This window comes from Urtica dioica, chromosome 6, assembly GCF_054948205.1.
Source record: "Urtica dioica subsp. dioica isolate 48M chromosome 6, U.dioica_male_clone48M_v1_H2, whole genome shotgun sequence".
Lineage (NCBI taxonomy): Eukaryota > Viridiplantae > Streptophyta > Magnoliopsida > Rosales > Urticaceae > Urtica > Urtica dioica.
The window spans coordinates 44,350,267-44,373,007 of NC_142761.1; the positions used below are offsets into that span (position 1 = coordinate 44,350,267).

Consider the following 22,741-nt stretch of genomic DNA (forward strand, 5'->3'; position numbering starts at 1 on the left):
ACTCAAATATAGTGGCATTTGCGACTGAAATCACAGCTTCAGTCATTCCTTGCATTTGTGTCACTTATTTGTTAAAATTGCATCCGTATCACTTATTTGCATTTGTGTCACCAATAGAAAGTCTAAATTACTCTCTTATAATAAAATCAATCTCTCTCAAACTCCCCGGTCAGATCCGACAAAAAGAAGCTCGCCAACTCTCTCTCCCCTTCCTCATCTTCCTCTGCCGCCGCAAAGAAGCCCGCTCCGGCGACGGAGTCTCCGGCCGCCGTTTCGCCGATCCTCGCCTCGTCGCTAGGGCTCAACAGGATCAAGACCAGATTGGGACCGCTTCCGCAGGAGATCTGTCGTCGCACACAGAAGATCGTCCGCCGTGAAAACCATCGCTCCGTCGAATAGCACCAACTTCCCTTCGGTCTCTCCGACGCCGGAAATCTCAGATCCGGTCGCCGGAATTTCCTTCTCCGCTCTCCGCTCTCCTCTCTGTCCTCGTCGTTGTCGAGTCTCCCTTTCTTCTTCGCAGAAGACAAATCTGAAGAGCGCGGCAGATTATGAGGAGTATCACTAAGAGAGAACCGGTTGCGATTAAGATCGCGTCTTTCGTGCTGAGTCGGTGACGACGGTGACAGTGATTGGAGATTTCTGGTCCCGGAGATTCGGAGCCTTGTGAAGGAATCTGTGTTGATGTATTTGTATTTGTGAATGAGTCTACTTTTTTTTTTGAAATATTTAACTGCGAGTCTACTTTTTGTAATTTGTTCTGTGAGTCTATTTTTTTTTCGAAATATTTGACTGCGAGTCTACTTTTTGTAATTGCTTATGTGAGTCTACTTTTTTCGAAATATTTGACTGCGAGTCTGCTTTGAAATATGCGTATGGGTATTTTGGTCCTATTTTTTTTTTTTATCAAAGTGACATCTATGCAACACTTTTTTTTGTCGTGACTCATTTGCAATTTGGAGCCGAGTTTGTGACTTTGATTCAAATCTCTCTCAAATATATGTAGCTCGGCCTACGAGCCTACGCACAAAAGCTTATTGGGCCCAATACATGAGCTCGGCCTAAACATAACGAGTTGCAATTTAGACGTTTCAATTCCGATATTGAGCTCCCGATGACAATTAGAGAGGAGTACGTGTCTCACAAAAGACTAGATATATTTAAATTTGGAGTCGTTGCAAACTACTTCACATGATACACATGGCTATAGAAGTGAATTTGCACGTCAACAATTTGTCATTGTTTGTGAAAATACATATGATTATCTTGCTATAAATAATTTATCTATACTTTCAATTTCAAACAATTTAATATTCAAAACGATAGATGGCTAATAATGTTGCACATCCTAAACGACTGAGAAATACAATTCGAACTTAAGAGTATGTTGGAATGCTTGATACAAAAAATGAAGAACACAAGAAACATCAAACCGAGTTATCTCGGTCCAAATTGGAAAACTATCGCGAGCTTATTTGAGTTTCAATCCTACCATGGCTCGGATATTATTAGCTTGGCGAGCTTTGTAAGACATGCCATAGGGCCGAGCCATGAAGAAATTTCTCTTGCTAGGAACTCAACTAGACTTCTCTGGAATTACAATTGTTCATAATCCCTCGAGGCTGGGTGTTTGAACTATTTATTGCCCGCCTCTATTCTAGGATATCCTTCATTCTCTTAGTGTTCCAGCCGATTCTCATATAAGCACGAGACCCTAGCTCCAACCTTATTATCGAGTTTGCTAAGGACCCCAATCTTGAGCGCCTCCTTAGACAAATCTAGAACTTCGATTCGCAGTTTGGCTCCACGAAAACTCCAATCCCAAGCTGCCCTTGCATGTCAATTCAAAGGCGCTAAGCCCATGTCTCCCAAACCTATATTCACAAATTAAAACTGCTCCGCCGTTATGGCCGGATTTTAACCATACTCATGCAAGACTCCTTCTCAATCCGGAGACATCGCAACTCCTAAAGCTTGTCTTAAAAATTCAAAAATTTAGTCTAAATAAATCGTCGATCAAGACCACAACAAGTTGCAAGTTGTGAGCACTAAAGTTTACAATGCTACAAGTGTAACGTCGAAAATCCATTGATTTAAGGGGGAGACAACGCGAACCCCATTTACAATACGGATAATTGATATTTTAATCCAAATTTTGCATAAAGAAATTAGGAAAGATAGTAACTTGTACTTCACATGAAGCAATGACCTCGAGACTCACATGACCACCTTTTGGATTGCCATATAGAGATGTCATCTAGGTAACAATGAAAGAGATGTCAGATACTACTGCCTCTTTGCACAATATCAACCTTATATGATTTTTGAAATTCGAAGAACATTCCATTGACAACTTTGACCACTTGTCTACGGCTTTCCTCAATCGCTATTTTATGTTTGAATAAACGAGTTCCTCTGAAACTTCATTCATGATGTGGGTTTCAAGAATGTCATATTGATAGTTAGTGGGATAAGTGACGCTGGAGCTTTGCCAGCTCTCAAAAATAGCCTATCACACGTGTCAAGATTTTGGGAAGAGGTGGTAAATCAACCAACAACCAAGAGGGTGCATCGCTTTAGGCCAATACGAAGGGGGAGAAGTTTTCCTAGGCCAATAATTTTGGAGCGACTAAAATAAACTCGGGTACCTATGGCCATGCAGCGTAAAACTTCATTGTCTTAACTCTCCGTCAAAGAAGCAATCAATGGACTTACTTTAGGAATATTGAGCTCGCAAATGTGGGAGGATACATGCCTTGATCTACTTATAATGTGGCATAAAAAGAGGAGAACGGAAAAGGGCTAGTTGACTGCAACCCGATACGGCCCATCTCTTATCTCTTATGGCACATCACGTCACAAACGTACTAGAGTTGTTGTTGTTGTAATGTAGATTTGTTGCAATAAAAATCGAAACAAAATTTGTAACAAGATAACAAATTAAAGTCGGGAAGCATCCGCGCCATAGTAAATCCTCAACGTTGCATGTAAGGTGCAACCACGACGAGCTTGTCAAGACGACACAATACGCAACATGACTGCAATATAGGCAAAGGATAATATGAAAGAAAATAATAATAACTATGAGCTAAGATATTGTGGTACATATCAATTGCAACACATGTAATAAAGTAAATAAAATTAACCTACCCACAAAAAAATATGAAATGTCCCAAAATACTTAAGTTTATTGTTGAAAAAAAAAATTAAAGAGAGATAAATATGTTTATTAGTTTAAAGAGTGTTTTTAATCCGAAAAATACAAAGATACACATATTTTTTAAATTTTTATAAAAGTTTTTTTTTAAGTAAAAATACATTCGCTTAAAAAGTTCCTTTTTTAAAAAAATATATAAATAAATAAATTTGAAATTTCATTTACATGTCATGCATTTTGTTTGGATTTTTTTTAACAAATGTTTGAAATTCTTTGAAAATGAAGTTTAATTGGAATATTAATTATTATTTTTTAAAATTAATTGGAATGAAGGATGAGGATAGAACGAGATGATCCGGATCCTTTCTCGTTTCTCATGCCCAAGAAGCGACAACAAAATCTGTCTCAAAAAAACAACATCACATGCCTTGCTGGAATTATTTACTTCTGTACATCTCTCCAATCTCACTCTCTCTCACTCTCACTCTCACTCTCACTCTCTGTCTCACCAGTCATGACATCATCAACACGTTTAACGCGCTAACTTGCCTTAAATACAATCTCATTCTTCTTCTTCTTCTTCTTCCTCACTGTCCAAACTTCACTCTCTCACTCCATGAAGAACCCAAAGCTCTCTCTTCATCTCAGCCTCGCTCTCTTCGCTCTCGTCGCGCTCGCCAAAACGACGCCGAGTTTTGGACACAATGTCACGTACGACAGTCGCTCTCTCTCCGTCGCCGGACGCCGGAAACTCCTCATCTCCGCCGCCATTCACTATCCCCGCAGCGTTCCCGCCGTGAGTCTCTCTCTCTCCCTCTCTCTCTCTCTGAGCTCAAAAAAGTTGCAGGAAAACTGAGAGAGGAAAATCCTAGTGTCGTTTGGTAGTGATACGATCTCCTCTTTTCCGATTGAGGTCGGAGATTGATTGGAGGAAAATGCTTGACCTATTACTGATAATGAAACAGCTCTTGTGTATGATAATAATTATCTTTCTCTCTCTCTCTGAGCTCAAAAAAGTTGCAGGAAAATCTTAGTGTCGTTTGGTAGTGGTACGATTTTTCTTTTCCAATTTAGGTCATAGATTGATCGGAGGATAATGCTTGGCCTAATTACTCATAATGAAAAAGCTCTCGTGTATAATAGTAATAATACTAATAATATCAAATTGCAGCTCAAGACTAAACAAAGTTCGAAGTAATCGAATAATGGCTCCGGAAATTCTCCAAAATTGTTTTCCATTTCCATAAAGAGTATAATTTACAACTTTAATTTTTAGATTTTTCTTTTTTTCTGCAATTAATCCAGGGATCGGAGGATAATGCTTGGCCTATTACTAATTATTGTGATAATTATAATTGCTTCATTTTAGATGTGGCCGGGACTGGTTCGAACGGCGAAAGAAGGCGGCGTGGACGTGATCGAGACCTACGTCTTTTGGAACGGACACGAGCCTTCTCAGGGAAATGTGAGAGCCCTAACTCTCTCTCTCTCTCTCTCTCTCTCGAATCCATAAATTGTTTCTTGATTTTGGTCTCTGGGTGATCAGATTTATGTTTTCTTTCCGTAAATAGTACTATTTCGGTGGGCGGTATGATCTGGTCAAGTTTGCGAAGATTGTCCAGGAGGCTGGGATGTATCTCATTCTGAGGATCGGACCGTTTGTCGCTGCAGAATGGAACTTCGGGTATTTTTCTCCAATTTTGCTTCGATTGATTATGTATTGTTATTCGTAAGAGAATCGCCGAGGATTTCAAGCTTTTTTTGTGTGTAAAAAAAAAAATTAAACAGAGGAATACCTGTTTGGCTGCATTACGTGAACGGTACTGTGTTCAGAACCGACAATGAACCCTTTAAGGTAAACCTTTAAAATGTCATTTTTTGCTCGAATTTTGTGATTTTTTTAATTTTATTTTTTTGTGTGCTTTGTTTGCTGATTTGAATCTGTTTTTGTCTGGTGGGGCGCAGTATCATATGCAAAAGTTCACCACATACATTGTGAACTTGATGAAGCAAGAGAAGCTTTTTGCGCCTCAAGGCGGACCGATAATCTTGGCCCAGGCAAGTACAACAATCAACCCGGTTTTTATTTTGATAAATGTGTTTTGGTGTGACTGATAGTTAAGCCGCTTTGTAAACCCAAAAGATTAATATTTGAAGACGCAAAGTGGTTTTATTTGACTTTCATGAATGAAGTAACAAAAGAAAAAGTCAAAACAAATCCATGAAAAACAGGTCAGGGAATGAAAGTTGTGAATTTTTTTTTTTTTTTTTTTTTTTTTTACAGAGAGCAGTCCGCTCGTATGTTTCATCACAACGGAACAAAATTTGTAAATGTGAAACGATTTTCCCGAACTATCATGTCTAGGCTTCTTACAAAAGAGTATCTACATACACATATATGTGTTTACTTGTGTTACCCGGAAAAATGTGATGGAAAAAGGAAAATACAAGAAAAAAAATGAAAATTGAAGGAGAAGAGCGAAAATCAAAATTTTATGTTGTGTTTGAAAGTCACGAGAGGGAGAATAGTATAAAGTTAGAAAATAGACACAGAACCCAATTAGTCATATATTTTCCCTCCTATTTTCCTTTCCTTTCTATTTTCCTACAACATAAGGAAAATACGATGAATTCCATTTTCCTTTCCCTACTATTTTCCGGGCTATAAACAGAGCCTTATAATTTTCTCTTCAAAAATTTTAGTCCAATTCTAATTCCATTCCATTCCATTCAACTGCCAGAATACAATAACATATCCTTTTAGAGTTGACTTGTCCAAAATCGACTATTTTTTTTTTTACTAATATGTTTGATATACTATCATTTGACTCCTCGCATTTCAGGTGGAGAACGAATATGGATATTACGAAGCAGCGTACGGAGAAGCGGGCAAGCGCTACGCACAGTGGGCTGCTAGCATGGCCGTTGCGCAGAATATCGGCGTTCCTTGGATTATGTGCCAACAGTTTGATGCCCCCGAATCCGTGGTATGATTTTTTGCTCACTACACTTGAACAATAAGTGGGTAGTGATGATCTTAGTCAATAATAATCTGGCCATGATTTTTTACTTACTGTGTACAGACTACAATATATTGCTCAAAGTCATGGAATTTCTTCTTTTTTTTTTGGCAGATTAATACTTGCAACTCCTTCTATTGCGACCAATTTACTCCGATTTTTCCAAACAAGCCCAAGATTTGGACTGAAAATTGGCCTGGATGGTAATTTCATATTTCAATGTTATCACAAGCTTCCCATATTGATCTTTGTTTTCTTTTGAAGATTGAGTCTGGTTTTATTTTTTATTTTTTGTATTTTATATATTTATTTATAATAATTTTTATATTTGATTTATTTATTACCCTTTGAGCTTTTATTTTGTTATTTTAATTTTTTTTTTTATATATCTCATTCTATATTTCTTGTTATGTGTAGGTTTAAAACATTTGGAGCCCCAGATCCTCACAGGCCATCGGAAGATATTTCCTTTTCGGTTGCGCGTTTCTTTCAAAAAGGTGGCAGTGTGCATAACTACTATATGGTATTTCCCTTTTTTTATAATCTATTTTAGTTCCTTATCTTTTGTTTTCTAACATTGAAGACCAAACTTCTGTACTTCTATTCGAAAATTCACACTGATGTTACTCACCCCTGTTCTTATCATGATCAGTATCACGGCGGGACAAATTTTGGTCGCACATCTGGTGGACCATTTATCACTACAAGCTATGATTATGAAGCGCCGATTGATGAATATGGTTAAAATTTATCTATTCCCAGTGTCATTATACTGAGGCTTTCCACCATATCTTCTTCTTCTATTTTTTTTTTTTTTTTTTTTTTTTTTTTTTTTTGTTCTGTATTAACACATGAAATTGCTTACCTTATAGGATTGGCTAGAAACCCGAAGTGGGGACACCTTAAGGAGTTACATAAAGCCATAAAATTGTGTGAGAATGTTATGCTAAATGGCAAGGTACATCACATACCACTCGGGCCTTCCGTAGAGGTTAGTTATTTACGATTTTTTAACTCTCTTTCTCTAAATATCTATCTTACTCGAAGCATGTTTTGTGTTTCATTTTGTTTTCTTACGCTTCTTCTCATCAAGTACTGGTAATCATCAAGAATATGAAGAGGAAAAAAAAAAGAATTATATGGTGTGTATAGCATAATGGACGTGGTCAATAAATGCAGTCCAAACATGCGTTGCAACGACTAATAAAGATAGTACATTTTGAGATATGAAGAGCTTCTCCTTTTCATTTTGTCTTCATTACTTTGCAAGAAAGTGGTAATGTTCACTCACGGAGCCTGATAAGGACCAGGGAGGCATATGACCTGTTGAACTTTTGAAAATTAAAATTTTACCCCTATTTTTTTTTTTACCTTTATAGTCTAAAAGTATAGGATTTTATCATTCCCTGGAATATTTTTTAATATTTGCTTTTATTATTATCAAATTTATCCCCTGACTGCAAATTCCTGGCTCCGCCACTGGTTGTATTTAAGTTTGGTTAGCTGTTAATGAGTCATGTCTATACTTTGTTATGGTTATGATTTTTATTCAAAGTTGTTTTGATTTGCATTTGTATAATTGTTTTCGCTTACCTGATCACATTTTAATCTGCAGGCCGACGTGTATACGGATTCTACAGGAGCTTGTGCTGCCTTTATCGCTAATACAGACGATAAAGCTGATAAAACTGTTTTATTCCGTAATTCATCTTATCATCTTCCTGCATGGTCAGTCAGTATTCTGCCCAACTGCAAGGACGTGGTTTATAACACAGCAAAGGTGATTATTTTATCTTTTCCTATCCTTGATTTTCTTTTCTTTTTTTAAAAACACCTCTGAATCTGATGATGTCTCTGAACTCTTCGTATACAAGTATTCTACCGGTTTTTTTTTTTTTTTTTTGTTCAGTCTGTAAAATGTATGCATTTGCAAGTATGAAATGAACATTAAGTTAGTGACATCGTTCAGTAAAATTTTATGCGATACGAAAGGTACACGAATTTGTGGTTTTATTTGGGTTTTAATAATAAGCCTTTAATAGACTATTTTGTGGTTTTCTCTAACCAGGTGGGAGCACAGACCTCCGTGGTTCAAATGGTGCCCGCAAAAGACTTGAAATCAGCCAAGTGGGAAATTTTTGTGGAGAAAGCCGGTATATGGGATCAACCTGATTTTGTTAAAAAGGGCTTTGTGGATCACATCAATACCACAAAAGATACCACAGACTACTTATGGTATACAACAAGGTCAGTCCTCACTCTTTATTTTTCTTGTTCTTTTTTTTTTTTTGAAAGAAACATAAACCTGTAATCATATCATAATTAGCAAACTAAGCCACCAAAACCAGAGGAATTTCTAAATAGCCAACGTTTTGTTAATTTTTGGTAAATAGCAAATTCGTAAACATTGTTCATATGCAATAGTGTAAATATTGTTCACGTGCAATAAGAAAATATTTTGAATATGGCTATTTACCAAAAAATTATTAAAAGTTGGCTAAATGGCAAACTAAAAATGTAAATAAGGTTATATATCTAATGGATCCTAAAAAAAATCTGGTAAACACAGCGATACATGGATGAAAATTGTGAAAAGGTCTTATTATCTCAACTACATTCTGAGATCATGTTATCTTTAATGCACAGCATATACGTTGACGCGAATGAAAGTTTCTTAAAGAACGGAAGTCAAGCAGTTCTTCTAGTTGAATCAATGGGTCATGCTCTCCATGCCTTTGTCAACCAGGAACTTCAAGGTCAATTTTTTTTCTTCATTTGTATCTGGTCTCTAGTTTGAAAATCTCGTAATTTGAAAAATAAAAGTTAACATGTATGTGTGAAGGCACTAGAATGATTACACATCTTCCTTATAAACGTTGCAACAGATCAAACAAGTAAAGCATGTTGTCTCAGAGGTTTTATCTCAAATTCCTGTAATTCTTTTAGTTAGGAAGGCATATGATTTTTCTCTCCTAAAAAACCACAACAAAGTTGTGTGTAGCAGCGTTTCAGCTTCTGTCTCTAAATAGTCAGTTTGCCTCTCAGGCTTTTTGCTATTTTCTCCATGTGACCCCTGCCCTATCAGATAATAATGTTAAAGTTAATATATTTCCTTGCAATTTTGATGTCAATGTCGCGGTGTCACTTTATTAATTAATAAAATTCACACTTTTGAGTTCCAAAGTCTTGTATTGTGTTGCTAGGGTGATTGGAGTTTTGTTACTTACCTTTAATTTATTAAGGATATATGTTTTTAACGTTGAAAAGTAGATATATGCGTTATTGAGTTATTTTATTTTGATTATTGTATCTGCATGATACTTCGTATTTTATAATTTTGACGTGGAAACGTAAATCTTCTTAGGCAGTGCAAGTGGCAATGGCACACATCCACCATACAAATTTAGAAAGGCTATTCCTCTGAAGGCTGGGAAGAACGAAATCGCTCTTCTAAGCATGACTGTTGGCCTACAGGTAATAAAATGTCACTGACTTGTTTACTCAGATTTGAAAGTTTGTTAATGCGAAGATGTAGTTGTATATATATGTGTTTGTGTGTGTGTGTGTATTTATATTATTAGGGACCGCTTTGATTGAATTGAACAGTGATAAATCTGGGTATGACATCAACAAAGCCAGATATAGTGTATTAGTCTAATTATTACAACACTTCAAAATGAAGAGAACATAAAAGAGAATGATCCTAGATAACAATTTTTGTAAATTGCTGTCCATGTCATGTACAGAATGCAGGATCATTTTATGAATGGGTCGGGGCAGGACTAACAAACGTCGAAATCACGGGATTCAAGAAAGGAGTGGTAAACTTGTCCAAATCAACGTGGAGATACAAGGTATTTTGTTTCCTCCAACAATCTTGCAATGCCTCACCAATCTATAATTTTTTTTTTAATCCCTGTAACTATATTGTAGTAACTGATGTTCATATTTAACATTCCCAACTATTTTACGCCGAGTTGTTTGTTTTCGGTGTTCTTCTTGCGCTTAACGTCAAAATATACAAAATTGACCATTTCAAAACAATATATATATATAACAGATCGGTTTGAAAGGGGAACATCTCGGGATGAACAAGGCAGATGGTTTGAACAAGGCGAACTGGGTTGCAACCTCGAAACCCCCAAAGAATCAGCCCTTGACATGGTACAAGGTAAATGCCCTTTGAAAATGATTTAACACCAATAAAAAAAAATGTGGTTTCCTTATACAAGCAGGGAAATAATGAATAATATTACGGTGGAATATTTTTGCAGACGGTTATAGACCCTCCACCGGGCAATGAGCCAGTGGGACTGGATATGCTTTACATGGGAAAAGGTCTAGCGTGGTTGAACGGTGAAGAGATCGGACGATATTGGCCCAGAAAGAGTTCGGTACACGATAAGTGTGTTCCTGAATGCAATTACAGAGGGAAATTTATGCCTGACAAATGCCTATCAGGATGCGGAGAACCATCCCAGAGATGGTAAGCACAGATGATCTCAACTCAAATTCCGGGTATAAAAAGAAAAATTAACTTGAACTGTTATTACAAACCTCTTTAAAAAATTAGGTAAATTCTGATTTATACTGTTGCTATTACACAGATCTGAAAGTGTTTGAAACAGCGATTCTTCACACACACACACACACACACACACAAACACAAAATGACAATGTAATTTTGGCTATTTGGCTAAAAACTTAAAATTTTGGCTATATTGCTAATTAAACATATTCAATTTTTTAAAGAGAGAGAATATATCCTTAACTATGGAGGACCCTCATTATTTATAGATGGCACTAGTGACTCTCATCTCAACTATATTTTTTTCTTGGAAACCACTGCATTGGTATATGTTATGATATTAGATATACGCGGGTGTTGGATAATAATAATAGGTACTTGAGGTTGAGGGGTTTATATAGTATTATAAGAAGTTATACAAGACTATGATTAGGATAAAATTACTCGAGAATGTTATCGAATCAATTATCGTATTGGATTCTTGAGAAAGAATAGTGGATCGCCCCATGTCTCTGCAATTATCCGGAGATACAATCAAACAATCTCCAAAATCATATATATATATATATATATACATGTATATATACGTAGCACATGCTTTCTCTGTTGGCTAATAAGTTTGTGTTTAACTAGGTACCATGTACCACGGTCTTGGTTCAAGCCATCGGGGAACGTTTTAGTGATCTTCGAGGAGAAAGGTGGCGATCCATCGCAAATCACATTCTCAGCTCGGAAAATCAAAGCCTTATGCGCACATGTCGCAGAGGACCACCCTTATTATACGGCGCCCGAGGGAACAGACGCTCCAACCGTGCACTTGCAGTGTCCCGAGAATGGAGTTATATCGGCCGTCAAGTTCGCCAGCTTTGGAACTCCTTCGGGAAAATGTGGATCGTACGTCAAGGGAAATTGCCATGATCCTCTTTCCATTGCCGTAATTGAGAAGGTAAAATTGTAAAGAATGTCTTTTTTTTTCCGTAGATTTTTGGTAAAAGTTATATCATTTTATTTTATATTCGATCACCAAACTAAAATGTCTGTGATTTTGCTGGTTTTTTTGTTTGAAAATTTGTTAGAAAAACTAAAATGCTTTTAGCTAAAGAATAAATTAATAAATTTGGGTTTTTTATTTTCTGATTTATTTATTTAACCAAATTTCAGGCTTGTTTAAAGAGAAACAAATGTGCCGTGAAATTAAGTGGCGAGAACTTCAATCTGGGTTCATGTCCCGGTGTCACGAAGAAACTCGCAGTAGAAGCGGTTTGCGGATAAAACCAATACATCATTGGACAACCAAGCATGCATTTTTCCAGGTTCATGTCTTTCTTCAATAACATAAATAGTAAATTGTATTTAATGTTTCTATACACATTTTCCTGTTACAAAATAGTGAGCGTAGTGTAGCGGGAGGTATTGCGGCTTGACTGTCTTCTATCTATTTATTGTTATTATTATAGTTTTAAGTAAATGCATTATTAATTGGGGAAATTCCACATATAATATCTCATTTGAAGATAGTGATTCTCTAACCTTGTTTTTTTTATAATAAGTTCTGATGATTTTGTAGTCAATAAAAAAAAAAAATCAACTTTAGTTTTCAAGGAAAATTGAAAAAAATGAGATATTCTCGGAGTAAAATGACATATTTTCGTAATAAGAATGAGCAAACAGGATATTCACGGAATACATTTTTAAAATGGGATACCTATAAGATAATCTTCACTTGTGTTCATTAGAAGAAATTTTTTTAAATAATGCTAGCTATCCCAAGTAATATTTTAGTCCAACTATTTAAATAGCCTAGCCTCCTGAGTAAGTTTGAGCTATTTCATTAATAAATAGACTAAAATTTTAACACAAACGATGGAAATGAAATACATGTCTAGCTTTTTCTTATTATTATTAATTTATCTTTAAAGAATAATGTTATGATTATTATCGGTTAATTTTTCAGGACAAGCATTTCTGAAGATTTATCCGTACCACGTGAGCATAATTTTTCATTTATTTATTATATTTGTTGAGTATTGATGCGAGAACTTATGTTTGTTGTATTTTTTTATAAAAAAAAAAATGGAAGTGATAGAGTAGTGCAGCAATATATATTTAACTATTCGCAATAATCAAAGAAAGTGTGGCATTGTTGTGATTTCCAAGTAAAGCTGGAAATTTGGTTAACCAAAGTTAACTGTGAATCAAAATTCTCACTCATAGGTTAACCTTTAACCTAAAAAAAAATCAACTCAATTAATTGCAATTAACAGTTGTGCATTAAGTGCCCAAAACGGTAATAAACACTTACTGTCTTACTCTGCCATAAACTGCCACAATTTGACCATGTGAGTGTGTACAAGTAAAAGATAAATATTTACAGCCGCCGTTTGACCAAAATCCAGACTAGAAAACAAAACAAAAAAAAAAAGTGTTGTAGTGATGTTACAAACAATGTTACAACTTACAATAAATGTTGTTACAACTTACAATAAATGTTGCAAGTGACTTTCAAATGGTGTAGACATTAAAAATTCAAATTACTTCTTAAATTTATATTGAAATTTCTCTTAAAAAAAAGTTGCACACTAACACTTAAATTTACTAACACTTAAAAAAAAAAAAATTACACAATTAAAACATGGACATGAAAACATCAACATTTATCATAGTTCTATAAATCAAAATACAATTAAACACAATCACAATCTTCTTCAAAATTATTCGTTGAGACCCCAATCGTTGAATGCTTCAACAAAATCTTCGTGATCTTGCGATAGCTCAGACGGCATCTTTAGCTTGGCACGTTCCCAATCCTTGACGCACGTAAGAATCTTCACTAATTTTGGCCTAAGTCGCGCACGTCGGTCATCCATAATTCTTCCGGCGGTGCTAAAAGCGGCTTCGGACGAGACGCTAGACACCGGTACGGTTAGTACATCTCGAGCAAAGATGGATAAGATCGGAAATTGTGTTTGATGCGTCTTCCACCAATTGAGCAAGTCGAGGTTGGCTCGTTGAATGTCAATGAATTGTGCGTTGATGTACAGGTTCAATTCGTTAGTATCGGTGGGAGTAGTTGGTGAAGTAGAGGTTGTGGACGAAGATGCCTCAGCTCGGTAACGGTTGAAATCGGTCCAACTCTTCCCCGCCGGTGAATTTGAGAAGTTTGGTATCTCTTGTACCGGTCCTCCATACTTGTTTTCGTAATAACTGTAACATTGAACAATACTCTCCCAGACACCATCATAACTAGAATTATAATCAAATCCTATATTATTGCTAAGCATTTGAAACCATAATTTAAGACCTCTAAATCTAATGCGTGGATCTAAAATGAATGCATAACAATATAAGTTTGGCATGGGAACAAAATATTTTTTCCATACATCCTTCATTTTTGCGACGACGGGGCCTAACAGTTCATCTACTTCGTATTTTTTGAAAATGACACTCATCTCGTACAGTTTGTGTATGGCGAGAGGAGACGTAGGATGTTCGTAAGCGGAGAGGTAGTTTGTGGCATAAAAAAATCCTTTTAAAAATTCACAAACGGCCTTAGCCACATCCAAATCATCGTTTGTGATCACTTGACGTCCGATCTCAGCATGATAAAACGAAGTGAAAAAATCTTTGTATGGAATGACTCTTTCCAACATCACATACGTCGAGTTCCATCAGACGGGCATGTCTTGCGCAATGATGCGTGGCTCGACACCACAACCTCTGCAATATGCCTTCCATCGGTCACATCGTGTGTTTGGGTTGTTCATTTCCGCCACGGCTTCTCGGATACGTGAAATGTGCGGCTTGAGAAGGGCAAGACCGGCTTGAACCATCAAGTTGATAATATGAGTCGCACATCTTTGGTGGAGAATTACTCCTCCGGCATGGTTCCCAAGATGATTCTTCAACTCCGTTATTGCCGTGGTGTTGGCCGATGCATTGTCCATCGTAATAGCAACAATACGGTTCACGAGACCCCACTCTTCCAATACCTCGTTGATGCGATCGCTAATATTTTTTCCGGTTTGGCGCATGTTCATATGCTCAAATCCTATAATTTTTTTATGCAAATACCAATCTCTATCGACATAATGAATGACAACACTCAAATAATCATTTTTGTTAGATGAGTTCCATATATCACTAGTGCATGCAATGTTGTTTTCGGGCATACTAGCTAATGTTGCCATATATATTTTCCTATCATGTTCATATAAATTCATTAAATCTAAAGTAGCCGTAGGACGAGACACGGGTTTGTAATTAGCATTGAAACCGTCTCTAACCATTTGTACAAAGTGGGGGTTAGAGCCTATCCCTAGTGGTTGATCGGTAGATGCAATAAATTTAGCTATAGCTCGTCTACCCTTTGCTTCATCATATGAAATTGTACTTACTTGATCGATTGACTCTCCTCGTTTCTCATGTGAATTGATATGGTAGCGTAGTGATGACGTGCCTCCACCGGAGTAAGCAAGAGTATGCGTACAAATTTTGCACTTCACTTCATGGACATACGAAGAACCATCGGGGTACGTCGTGACGACCTTCTCAAAGACTTCCCAAACATCGGACCGTTGACTTCCGCTAATTTTACTCTTTTTACGGCGAGAGCTTGTTGGAGCGGTGGTGTCGATTTGATGAGATCCCGTTGAAGAGGGTGGTGTGGGTTGTTCTTGAGGTTGTTGTTGAGGCGGTTGTTGTCGAAGAGAATGTTGTGATTCCGGCGCCAAGGTTGGTTGTGATACCGGAGTGGAGATTGGTGGAAACAATTGTGCCCTTGCCCTTCGAGAACGACTACGTTGAAATATGCCTTGTGCCAATGCTTCTTGCTCTTGGGTATTGGCAAGGTGAGGAAAATTTCGTATAGTGGTATTGATATCATCAACGGTGTTCATAAATTGTAAAGGGTCTTGGAAAATAGGAGCATTGACGTCAAAATTATCAACATCATAGCCATCGGGTGGTTGAGTTTCGGAATCAGAATGGTAAGACATATTTAGTATTATGTAAAAGAGGAAGAAAATAATTGATGATATTTGGCTTTGTGAGTTTGTGAAAAATGGATATGTGTATGTGTTTATTTATAGACGTGTGTTTGTGTGGAGTTGTAAAAAAAAAAATTGACCGTTTTATATTTTGAACGGTAATATTACCGTTTGATTTGGTAAAAAACAAAGATTTTTACATTAAAAAAAAATTGAAAAGGGAATTGAGTCTGAACATTGCAGAGTAAAAGTTGTGGTCTTGTGGATTTTGGTCAAATTCGGCATGCTGTAAATATTTTACTCTTGTACACACTCACAAGTCACATCACATGGTCAAATTGTGGCATAAAATGGCAGAGTAAGAGTTTAATATTTTAAAGTTTTTTTTCTTTTTTTTTCGGTTAACTTCGGTTAACTTATAACTTAACCGGTTAAAATTAACCGGACGGTTAAAATTAACCGAAAATTCGGTTAATTTTAACCGTCCGGTTAATTTTAACCGAATATTTTCGGTTAAAAAATAAATCAAAATTATTTATTTAACCGAAATTTCACATTTATTTCCAAGTTGAATGTAGTGCAAATCGGAACTATTGATTCGATTACACTCTCAAGCTTACACTCGTAATCTCTCGAGAGCAAGAATAGAATTCAATTCTAGCAAAGAACCTAATGCCCTTGAATGATCAAGATGATCACTATACAAACAATCTTTGGTTTACACTTTGCCAAACCCTGAAAAAAAATCTCGAGGACACTCGGAGAATACCCTGAAAACGAGAGATATTAAAGTGATTTACACATTAATGATAACAATAACTAAAGAAACAGATATTCAGAGATAATTGTTCCTCTGATAATGAATTATTCTCATTCAACGTTATCAGCATATATATATAGCAGTTTTATTCCACTAAATTAGGAACAGAATAACAAATAAATTGATTCCCTAAATATAGCTTATTCTTAGGATCTAAACTACCAGACTATAATCCTTATCTTACACGTGAGTAATACAAGAATTAATTACTGGAATTACACATAAATCAACGAGTATAATTCTACATTCCCCCTCAAGCTTAAGGGTATATGTTGAACAAATTAAGCTTGCTGCAATTCTCGTTGAAGTTTGGTCGTGGAAGAGGCTTAGTAAGGATATCTGCTGCTTGCTCTCGTGAGGGTACATAATTCATGGAGATGAGCTTGGCTTCAATCTTCTCGATGATGAAGTGTCGATCGATTTCGATGTGCTTCGTCCTATCGTGTTGAATTGGATCTTTTGACATGCTTAATGACGCCTGATTATCGCACAACATCTTTATGGGACCATTAACATCGACTTTCAGATCTTCAAAGAGTCTCTTGAGCCAAATTCCTTCGCAGATTCCATGAGCCAATGATCTAAGTTCGGATTCTGCACTACTTCGTGATACCACCGATTGCTTCTTACTTCGCCATGTCACTAAGTTTCCCCAAACAAATGTACACATCCCCGAGGTAGATCTACGATCAGTAACTGAGCCGCCCCAATCAGCGTATGTATATACTTCAACCCCTCTATTATTCGCTTTCTTGAATAAGAGACCAGTTCCTGGTGAAGCTTTCAGATAACGAAGGATTCTCATGACTGCTTCCATGTGAAGTTCTGATGGATTGCTCATAAACCGACTTACCATGCTCACCGAGAAACTTATGTCTGGTCGGGTATGGGAGAGGTAAATCAGCTTTCCCACCAGTCGCTGATATTGACTCTTATCAGCAGCTTTCTCAGTTTTTCTTTCAGTAAGTTTGAGACCTGGATCCATCGAAACCTCAGCTGGTTTGCATCTGAACATTCCGGTCTCTGTGAGCAGGTCGAGAGTGTATTTTCGCTGTGAAACAGTGATTCCATCTTTCGAGCGAGCAACTTCCATTCTTAGAAAATATTTCAATTTTCCTAGGTCTTTAACTTCAAATTCGGATGCTAACACCTTCTTCAACCTGATGATCTCGTCTGAGTCATCTCTGGTGATGACTATGTCGTCAATATATACGCTCAAGATCATGAGTTTTCCACTGGCTGACTGCTTGATAAACAGGGTGTGATCGACATGACTTTGCTCATATTTACACCTTTTGAGGACTTGTGTAAATATGTCAAACCATGCTCTCAGAGACTGTTTGAGGCCGTATAATGACTTGTGAAGTCTGCACACTTTGTTGCTGGACTGTCCTTCATCAAATCCGGGTGGTAATTCCATATACACATCTTCCTCTAGCTCTCCGTTGAGGAATGCATTCTTGACATCGAGTTGGAATAGAGGCCATTCACAGTTTGCCGCGAGAGACATCAATACTCTGATAATATTTAATTTAGCTACCGGTGCAAACGTTTCTTGATAGTCTATCCCATAAGCTTGTGTATATCCCTTGGCAACTAACCTCACTTTCAACCTCTCCACTGAACCATCTGGTTTGTACTTGACCGTGAATAACCATCGACAACCTACTGCTCGTTTTCTTGGTGGTAGTTCAGTGATGCTCCATGTCTTGTTCTTCTCAAGTGCTTTAATCTCATCAAGTGTGGCTGCCTTTCATTGAGGTGTCTGAAATGCTTCATGGACCGAGCTTGGGACCTTGACTTGATCTATTTTGGAGACAAAATCTTTGTAGCTCGTGGACAAGTTCCATAATAGATAAAGTCTTGTATTTGATACGGTCCACATGCCCTTGATGGTTTCCTCAATGCAATAGGTAAATTCAGCTCAGTGTTAGATGAGGTACCCTTTTCAGTAGTGTCAGTAGTAGGAGCTGGAGATGCCTCATGACTTTGAGAATGCCTGGGGTTGTCGTTGTGGTGTATTGGACTTGGCGTTTCTTGTGTTTGGTCGGTGGGAGGAGTGGTGTTTGGTGGACTAGGGTATTCAGGCTCGGCTATGATATTCATCCAGTTTTGAGGTTCATGATGTTGTGTCTCCCCCTGAAACTCAGAATTGGAGTAATATGGGTCTGTTTCATGGAAGGTTACGTCGAAAGAGGTATAGAACCGACGATGAGTATGAGAGTAATATTTGTAACCTTTTTGGGTTGAAGAATAGCCAACAAATACGCATTTAATTGACCGGGGATCAAGTTTACTACGATCATACGTATGGACAAACACACAGTAGCCAAACACTTTGGGTGATATGGTAGAGATGAGCCTGGTGGTAGGAAATGATTCAAGCAATACTTCACATGGAGTTTTGAATTTTGGAACCCTAGATGGCATTCTATTGATGAGGTATGTTGCGGTAAGTACTGCTTCCCCCCAAAACTGTTTAGGAGCTTGAGATGTGAACATGATTGACCTAGCTACTTCAAGAAGGTGGCGGTTTTTTTCTTTCGGCTATGCCGTTCTGTTGAGGTGTTTGAACACAGGAGCTTGTGTGGATAATGCCATGGTTTTGAAAGTATTGACTAAGGTTAGAATTGAAGTAATCCTTTGCATTATCCGTGTGAACAATTTGAATATCAGTTTTGAATTGGGTTTTGATCATTTTGTGGAATTGGATCACAAGTTCACTAGCTTCTGATTTTTCTTTCATCAAGTACACCCAGCTAATTATAGTGTGGTCATCAATGATTGATAGAAACCACCGAGCTCCGTTAACATTTTTAACCCTAGAAGGACCCCATATATCACTGTGTATTATGGAAAAAGGATGAGTAGGGTTATATGATCTTGGTAAATACGAGCTGTGGGTTTGCTTAGAGAATTGACACACATCACATTGGAATGAACTTGCATCTTTATTGGAAAAAATCTTAGGAAACAAACGTTTGAGATACAAAAAATTAGGACCTAATCGCAAGTGTTGCATCATTATTTCTTTGTCCTGTTGGGAGGAATGAGGCTTGTGAAGGATTGTTGTTATGGCTAGCTTGTAGGTTTGAGGGTCCGGTTTTATGAGGTAGAGTCCCCCACACATCTCAGCACTGCCAATTGTCATCCCCGAGCTCTTTTCCTGAACACAACATGAAACATCATCAAAGATAGTTAGGCACTGTGAATCTTTATTGAGTTTGCGAACTGAAATTAGGTTGCAATGCAGTGATGATACATAAAACACTGAATTTAGTGTTAGGAACTTTGATATCACGACAGTTCCTATACCAACCACTGGAGCTTCAGAGCCATTGGCAATTGTGACAAAGAGGCTCTTGCTGCAAGGTGCATAATTGGTGAATAGGTTCTGGTTACTTGACATGTGGTCCGAAGCACCCGAATCCATTATCCACACAGACCTGAGATCTGTTTTTGCATGAAAGGCTTGTAAAGCTTGTAATGCTTGAATTGTGATACCTCTTTGTGCCGTGAGACCTGATGGACTTGTGTCACTGCTCTACTGTGCCTTTTTGATCAGTGATTGAAGCACTTCCATCTGTTCTGCGATGAACGGAGCTGAGGTGGCAGCTTTGGCATGTGAATTTGATTCTTTATTCTTTGATGGCTTCCAATCTTGCGGCTTCCCATGAATTATCCAACACGTTTCTCTGGTGTGACCTGGGCGCTTGCAATGATCACAGTAGGGTCGTGTTTTCCTTGATTTGTGGTCGTGTGTGGCCTTTGCAGCGAAAGCTGAATCTTCAAGCATCAAGTGAATTTGGTGTAGAAGTTGAGGACGAGCTGCCATTCATCAATCTTCTTCTGCTTTCTTCATGCCTGACGTTTGAGAAGGCTTCTCGGAGGGATGGAATTGGCTTTGTGCTTAATATCCTTCCCCGGACTTCATCTAGTTCTTTGTTGAGGCCTGACAGCAGCTTGAACACCCTTTTTGTCTCTACAATCTTGTTGTACAAGATCGAGTCTTCTGGGCAGTTCCACCGGTGTTGATCGTAGAGGTCGATTTTCTGCCACAATTGTGTGAGTGTACTGAAATACTGGGTTACAGTGGATTCACCTTGTCGTGTGTCATGGAGAGCATTTTCAATCTCGAACAACTCTGATGTATTCTCAGAGTTAGAGAAGGTAACTCGTGCTGCGTTCCAGATTTCAGCTGCTGTGGAATATAGCAAGAAATTCTCTATGATCTCCGGGGCCATGGAATTTACAAGCCATGACATAAACATGTTATTCTCAGCCTTCCACACTTTGTACTTCGGATCATCGCTCTTTGGACGCTTTGCTTCACCGGTGATGTATTCGTCTTTGCTCTTCCTACATATGAACATCATAACTGATTGTGACCATTGAAGATAATTTTGGCCATTGAGTTTGTGACTGGTTACGGGATGGGAGATTTGTTCAGAGTGATTTGAGGAAGTTTGTGGTTCTGAGGCTGACGTGAGGGCATGAGAATTTTCGAATTTTGTCATGATCGGTTTATGTTTCTTTTATTGCTCTGATACCATAAAGAAACAGATATTCAGAGATAATTGTTCCTCTGATAATTAATTATTCTCATTCAATGTTATCAGCATATATACAGCAGTTTTATTCCACTAAACTAGGAACAGAATAACAAATAAACTGATTCCCTAAATATAGCTTATTCTTAGGATCTAAACTACCAGACTATAATCCTTATCTTACACGTGAGTAATACAAGAATTAATTACTGGAATTACACATAAATCAACGAGTACAATTCTACAATAACAAAAACTATGAACGTTCATGATATCAACAGAAAGACATACAAAATGAGAATATATAAATTTAAAACCAATAAACCTTATTCAATCAAGGAAAATCCTTTACTTGTTATTATACCATCATTTTTCTTATGGTAAAAACGACCTCTTAATTGCAAAAACAACGTTACAATTGCAAAAAGAATAACTCAGTCAAACGGACTAAAAATACGCATGACTAAATCAAGCGCCAAGCCCAAGCGCCAAGCGTCAAGCCCAAGCGCCAAGCGCCAAGCACCACAAGCGCCAAGCGCCAAGGGACAAGCGACGAGCGCCAAGCGCCAAGCGACAAGCGACAAGATTAATACTCTATAAATAGCTCAACTCAGAACTCATTTTGAACTTAAGTCATTCTCTCGACTCAAAATCATCTCTCAACTCATAATTCTCTCAACCTAGAATTCTCTCAACTCATAAGAAAAAATCAATGATCCGACTCGACGAAAAAGAAAAAAAGAAGCATTGAAGATCTGATTACCCAACAAAGACAGCGAATAGAAGACGAAGAATCCAACAAGAACAACCAAGAAGGCAACGAGAAGATATTCTATAATCCGAAGGACCCTCAGGAGGACAGCAAGTCGTCACGATCCTTTTTAATATATAATCGAGGAAACGTGACTCCGACAACACAAGATCGAGACACGTCGCAAGCTCGCACCCCGGCACGTGTCCCGCAAATGTTATCCGAGAAATCGCATTAACACTTGTCATTGACGAAAGCTGGAATTCTTGAGCAAGCTTGCAGAAAAATCAGAACATAAAAATGGCCACCACATAATGATTTTTGTTTCCTGAAATAAGCGCTTAATTTCATTTATTTTGAATAAAATGATTATGATTGATATACTGACAAATTAGTTAAGAAATATGATGTTATAAACCAAAAAATCAAGCTTTAATTTTGAAATCAGATCATAAAAGAAAATATAAATAGGGCTAAAATGGAAATCATAGATTCAGCTAAAATGCCACGTCACGTCGACAAATTTGGCTATTTTAATTTTATTTTTTTTAAACATGAGTCATTATACAATCTAAATGTTTGACGTGACTAAATCAAGTAATTAACAATAGTGTGAGTCAATGTTGATTTTTTTTATATATAAAAATTATAGTGTGATTATTATTTTAATTAGTTCATTCAAATGGGTGATTTAGTTAAATAATCAATTTAAAATAATGAATTTGCAAAATAGCTAAAATTTGTCTATTCTAATGTGGGAATTTCTTGGCAAAGAAACCATATCAAGACCTGGTTGTGGAGGAAGTGGAAAGAGACCATCGGGGCATTTTCATGGAGTCCGATCAATGAGAGAATGCAAGTAGGTGTAACTGTTGAGTTCTATGACGGTGAGCTCAATGGAGTCTGTTATGGTGATCATGCTACTGTGAA

At 37.3% G+C, this 22,741-nt stretch overlaps 1 protein-coding gene and 1 pseudogene across 1 annotated transcript; one reads left to right on the forward strand and one right to left on the reverse strand.

The window, feature by feature from the left end:
* Positions 1–3,598: 3,598 nt before the first annotated feature.
* On the forward strand, positions 3,599–12,763 carry BGAL10 (beta-galactosidase 10). Its single transcript, XM_089617585.1, has 20 exons — positions 3,599–3,953; positions 4,527–4,622; positions 4,729–4,841; positions 4,946–5,012; positions 5,123–5,215; positions 6,001–6,144; positions 6,292–6,380; positions 6,595–6,700; positions 6,830–6,917; positions 7,050–7,168; positions 7,793–7,957; positions 8,246–8,424; positions 8,824–8,933; positions 9,542–9,651; positions 9,924–10,031; positions 10,238–10,348; positions 10,452–10,663; positions 11,339–11,651; positions 11,867–12,018; positions 12,660–12,763. Exons 1-19 carry the CDS (start codon positions 3,774–3,776, stop codon positions 11,975–11,977), a joined length of 2,514 nt encoding a protein of 837 aa, XP_089473711.1. The 5' UTR covers positions 3,599–3,773; the 3' UTR covers positions 11,978–12,018; positions 12,660–12,763.
* A 7,291-nt stretch (positions 12,764–20,054) lies between these two features.
* On the reverse strand, positions 20,055–20,886 carry LOC149394521 (uncharacterized; annotated as a pseudogene).
* Between the last annotated feature and the right edge of the window lie 1,855 nt (positions 20,887–22,741).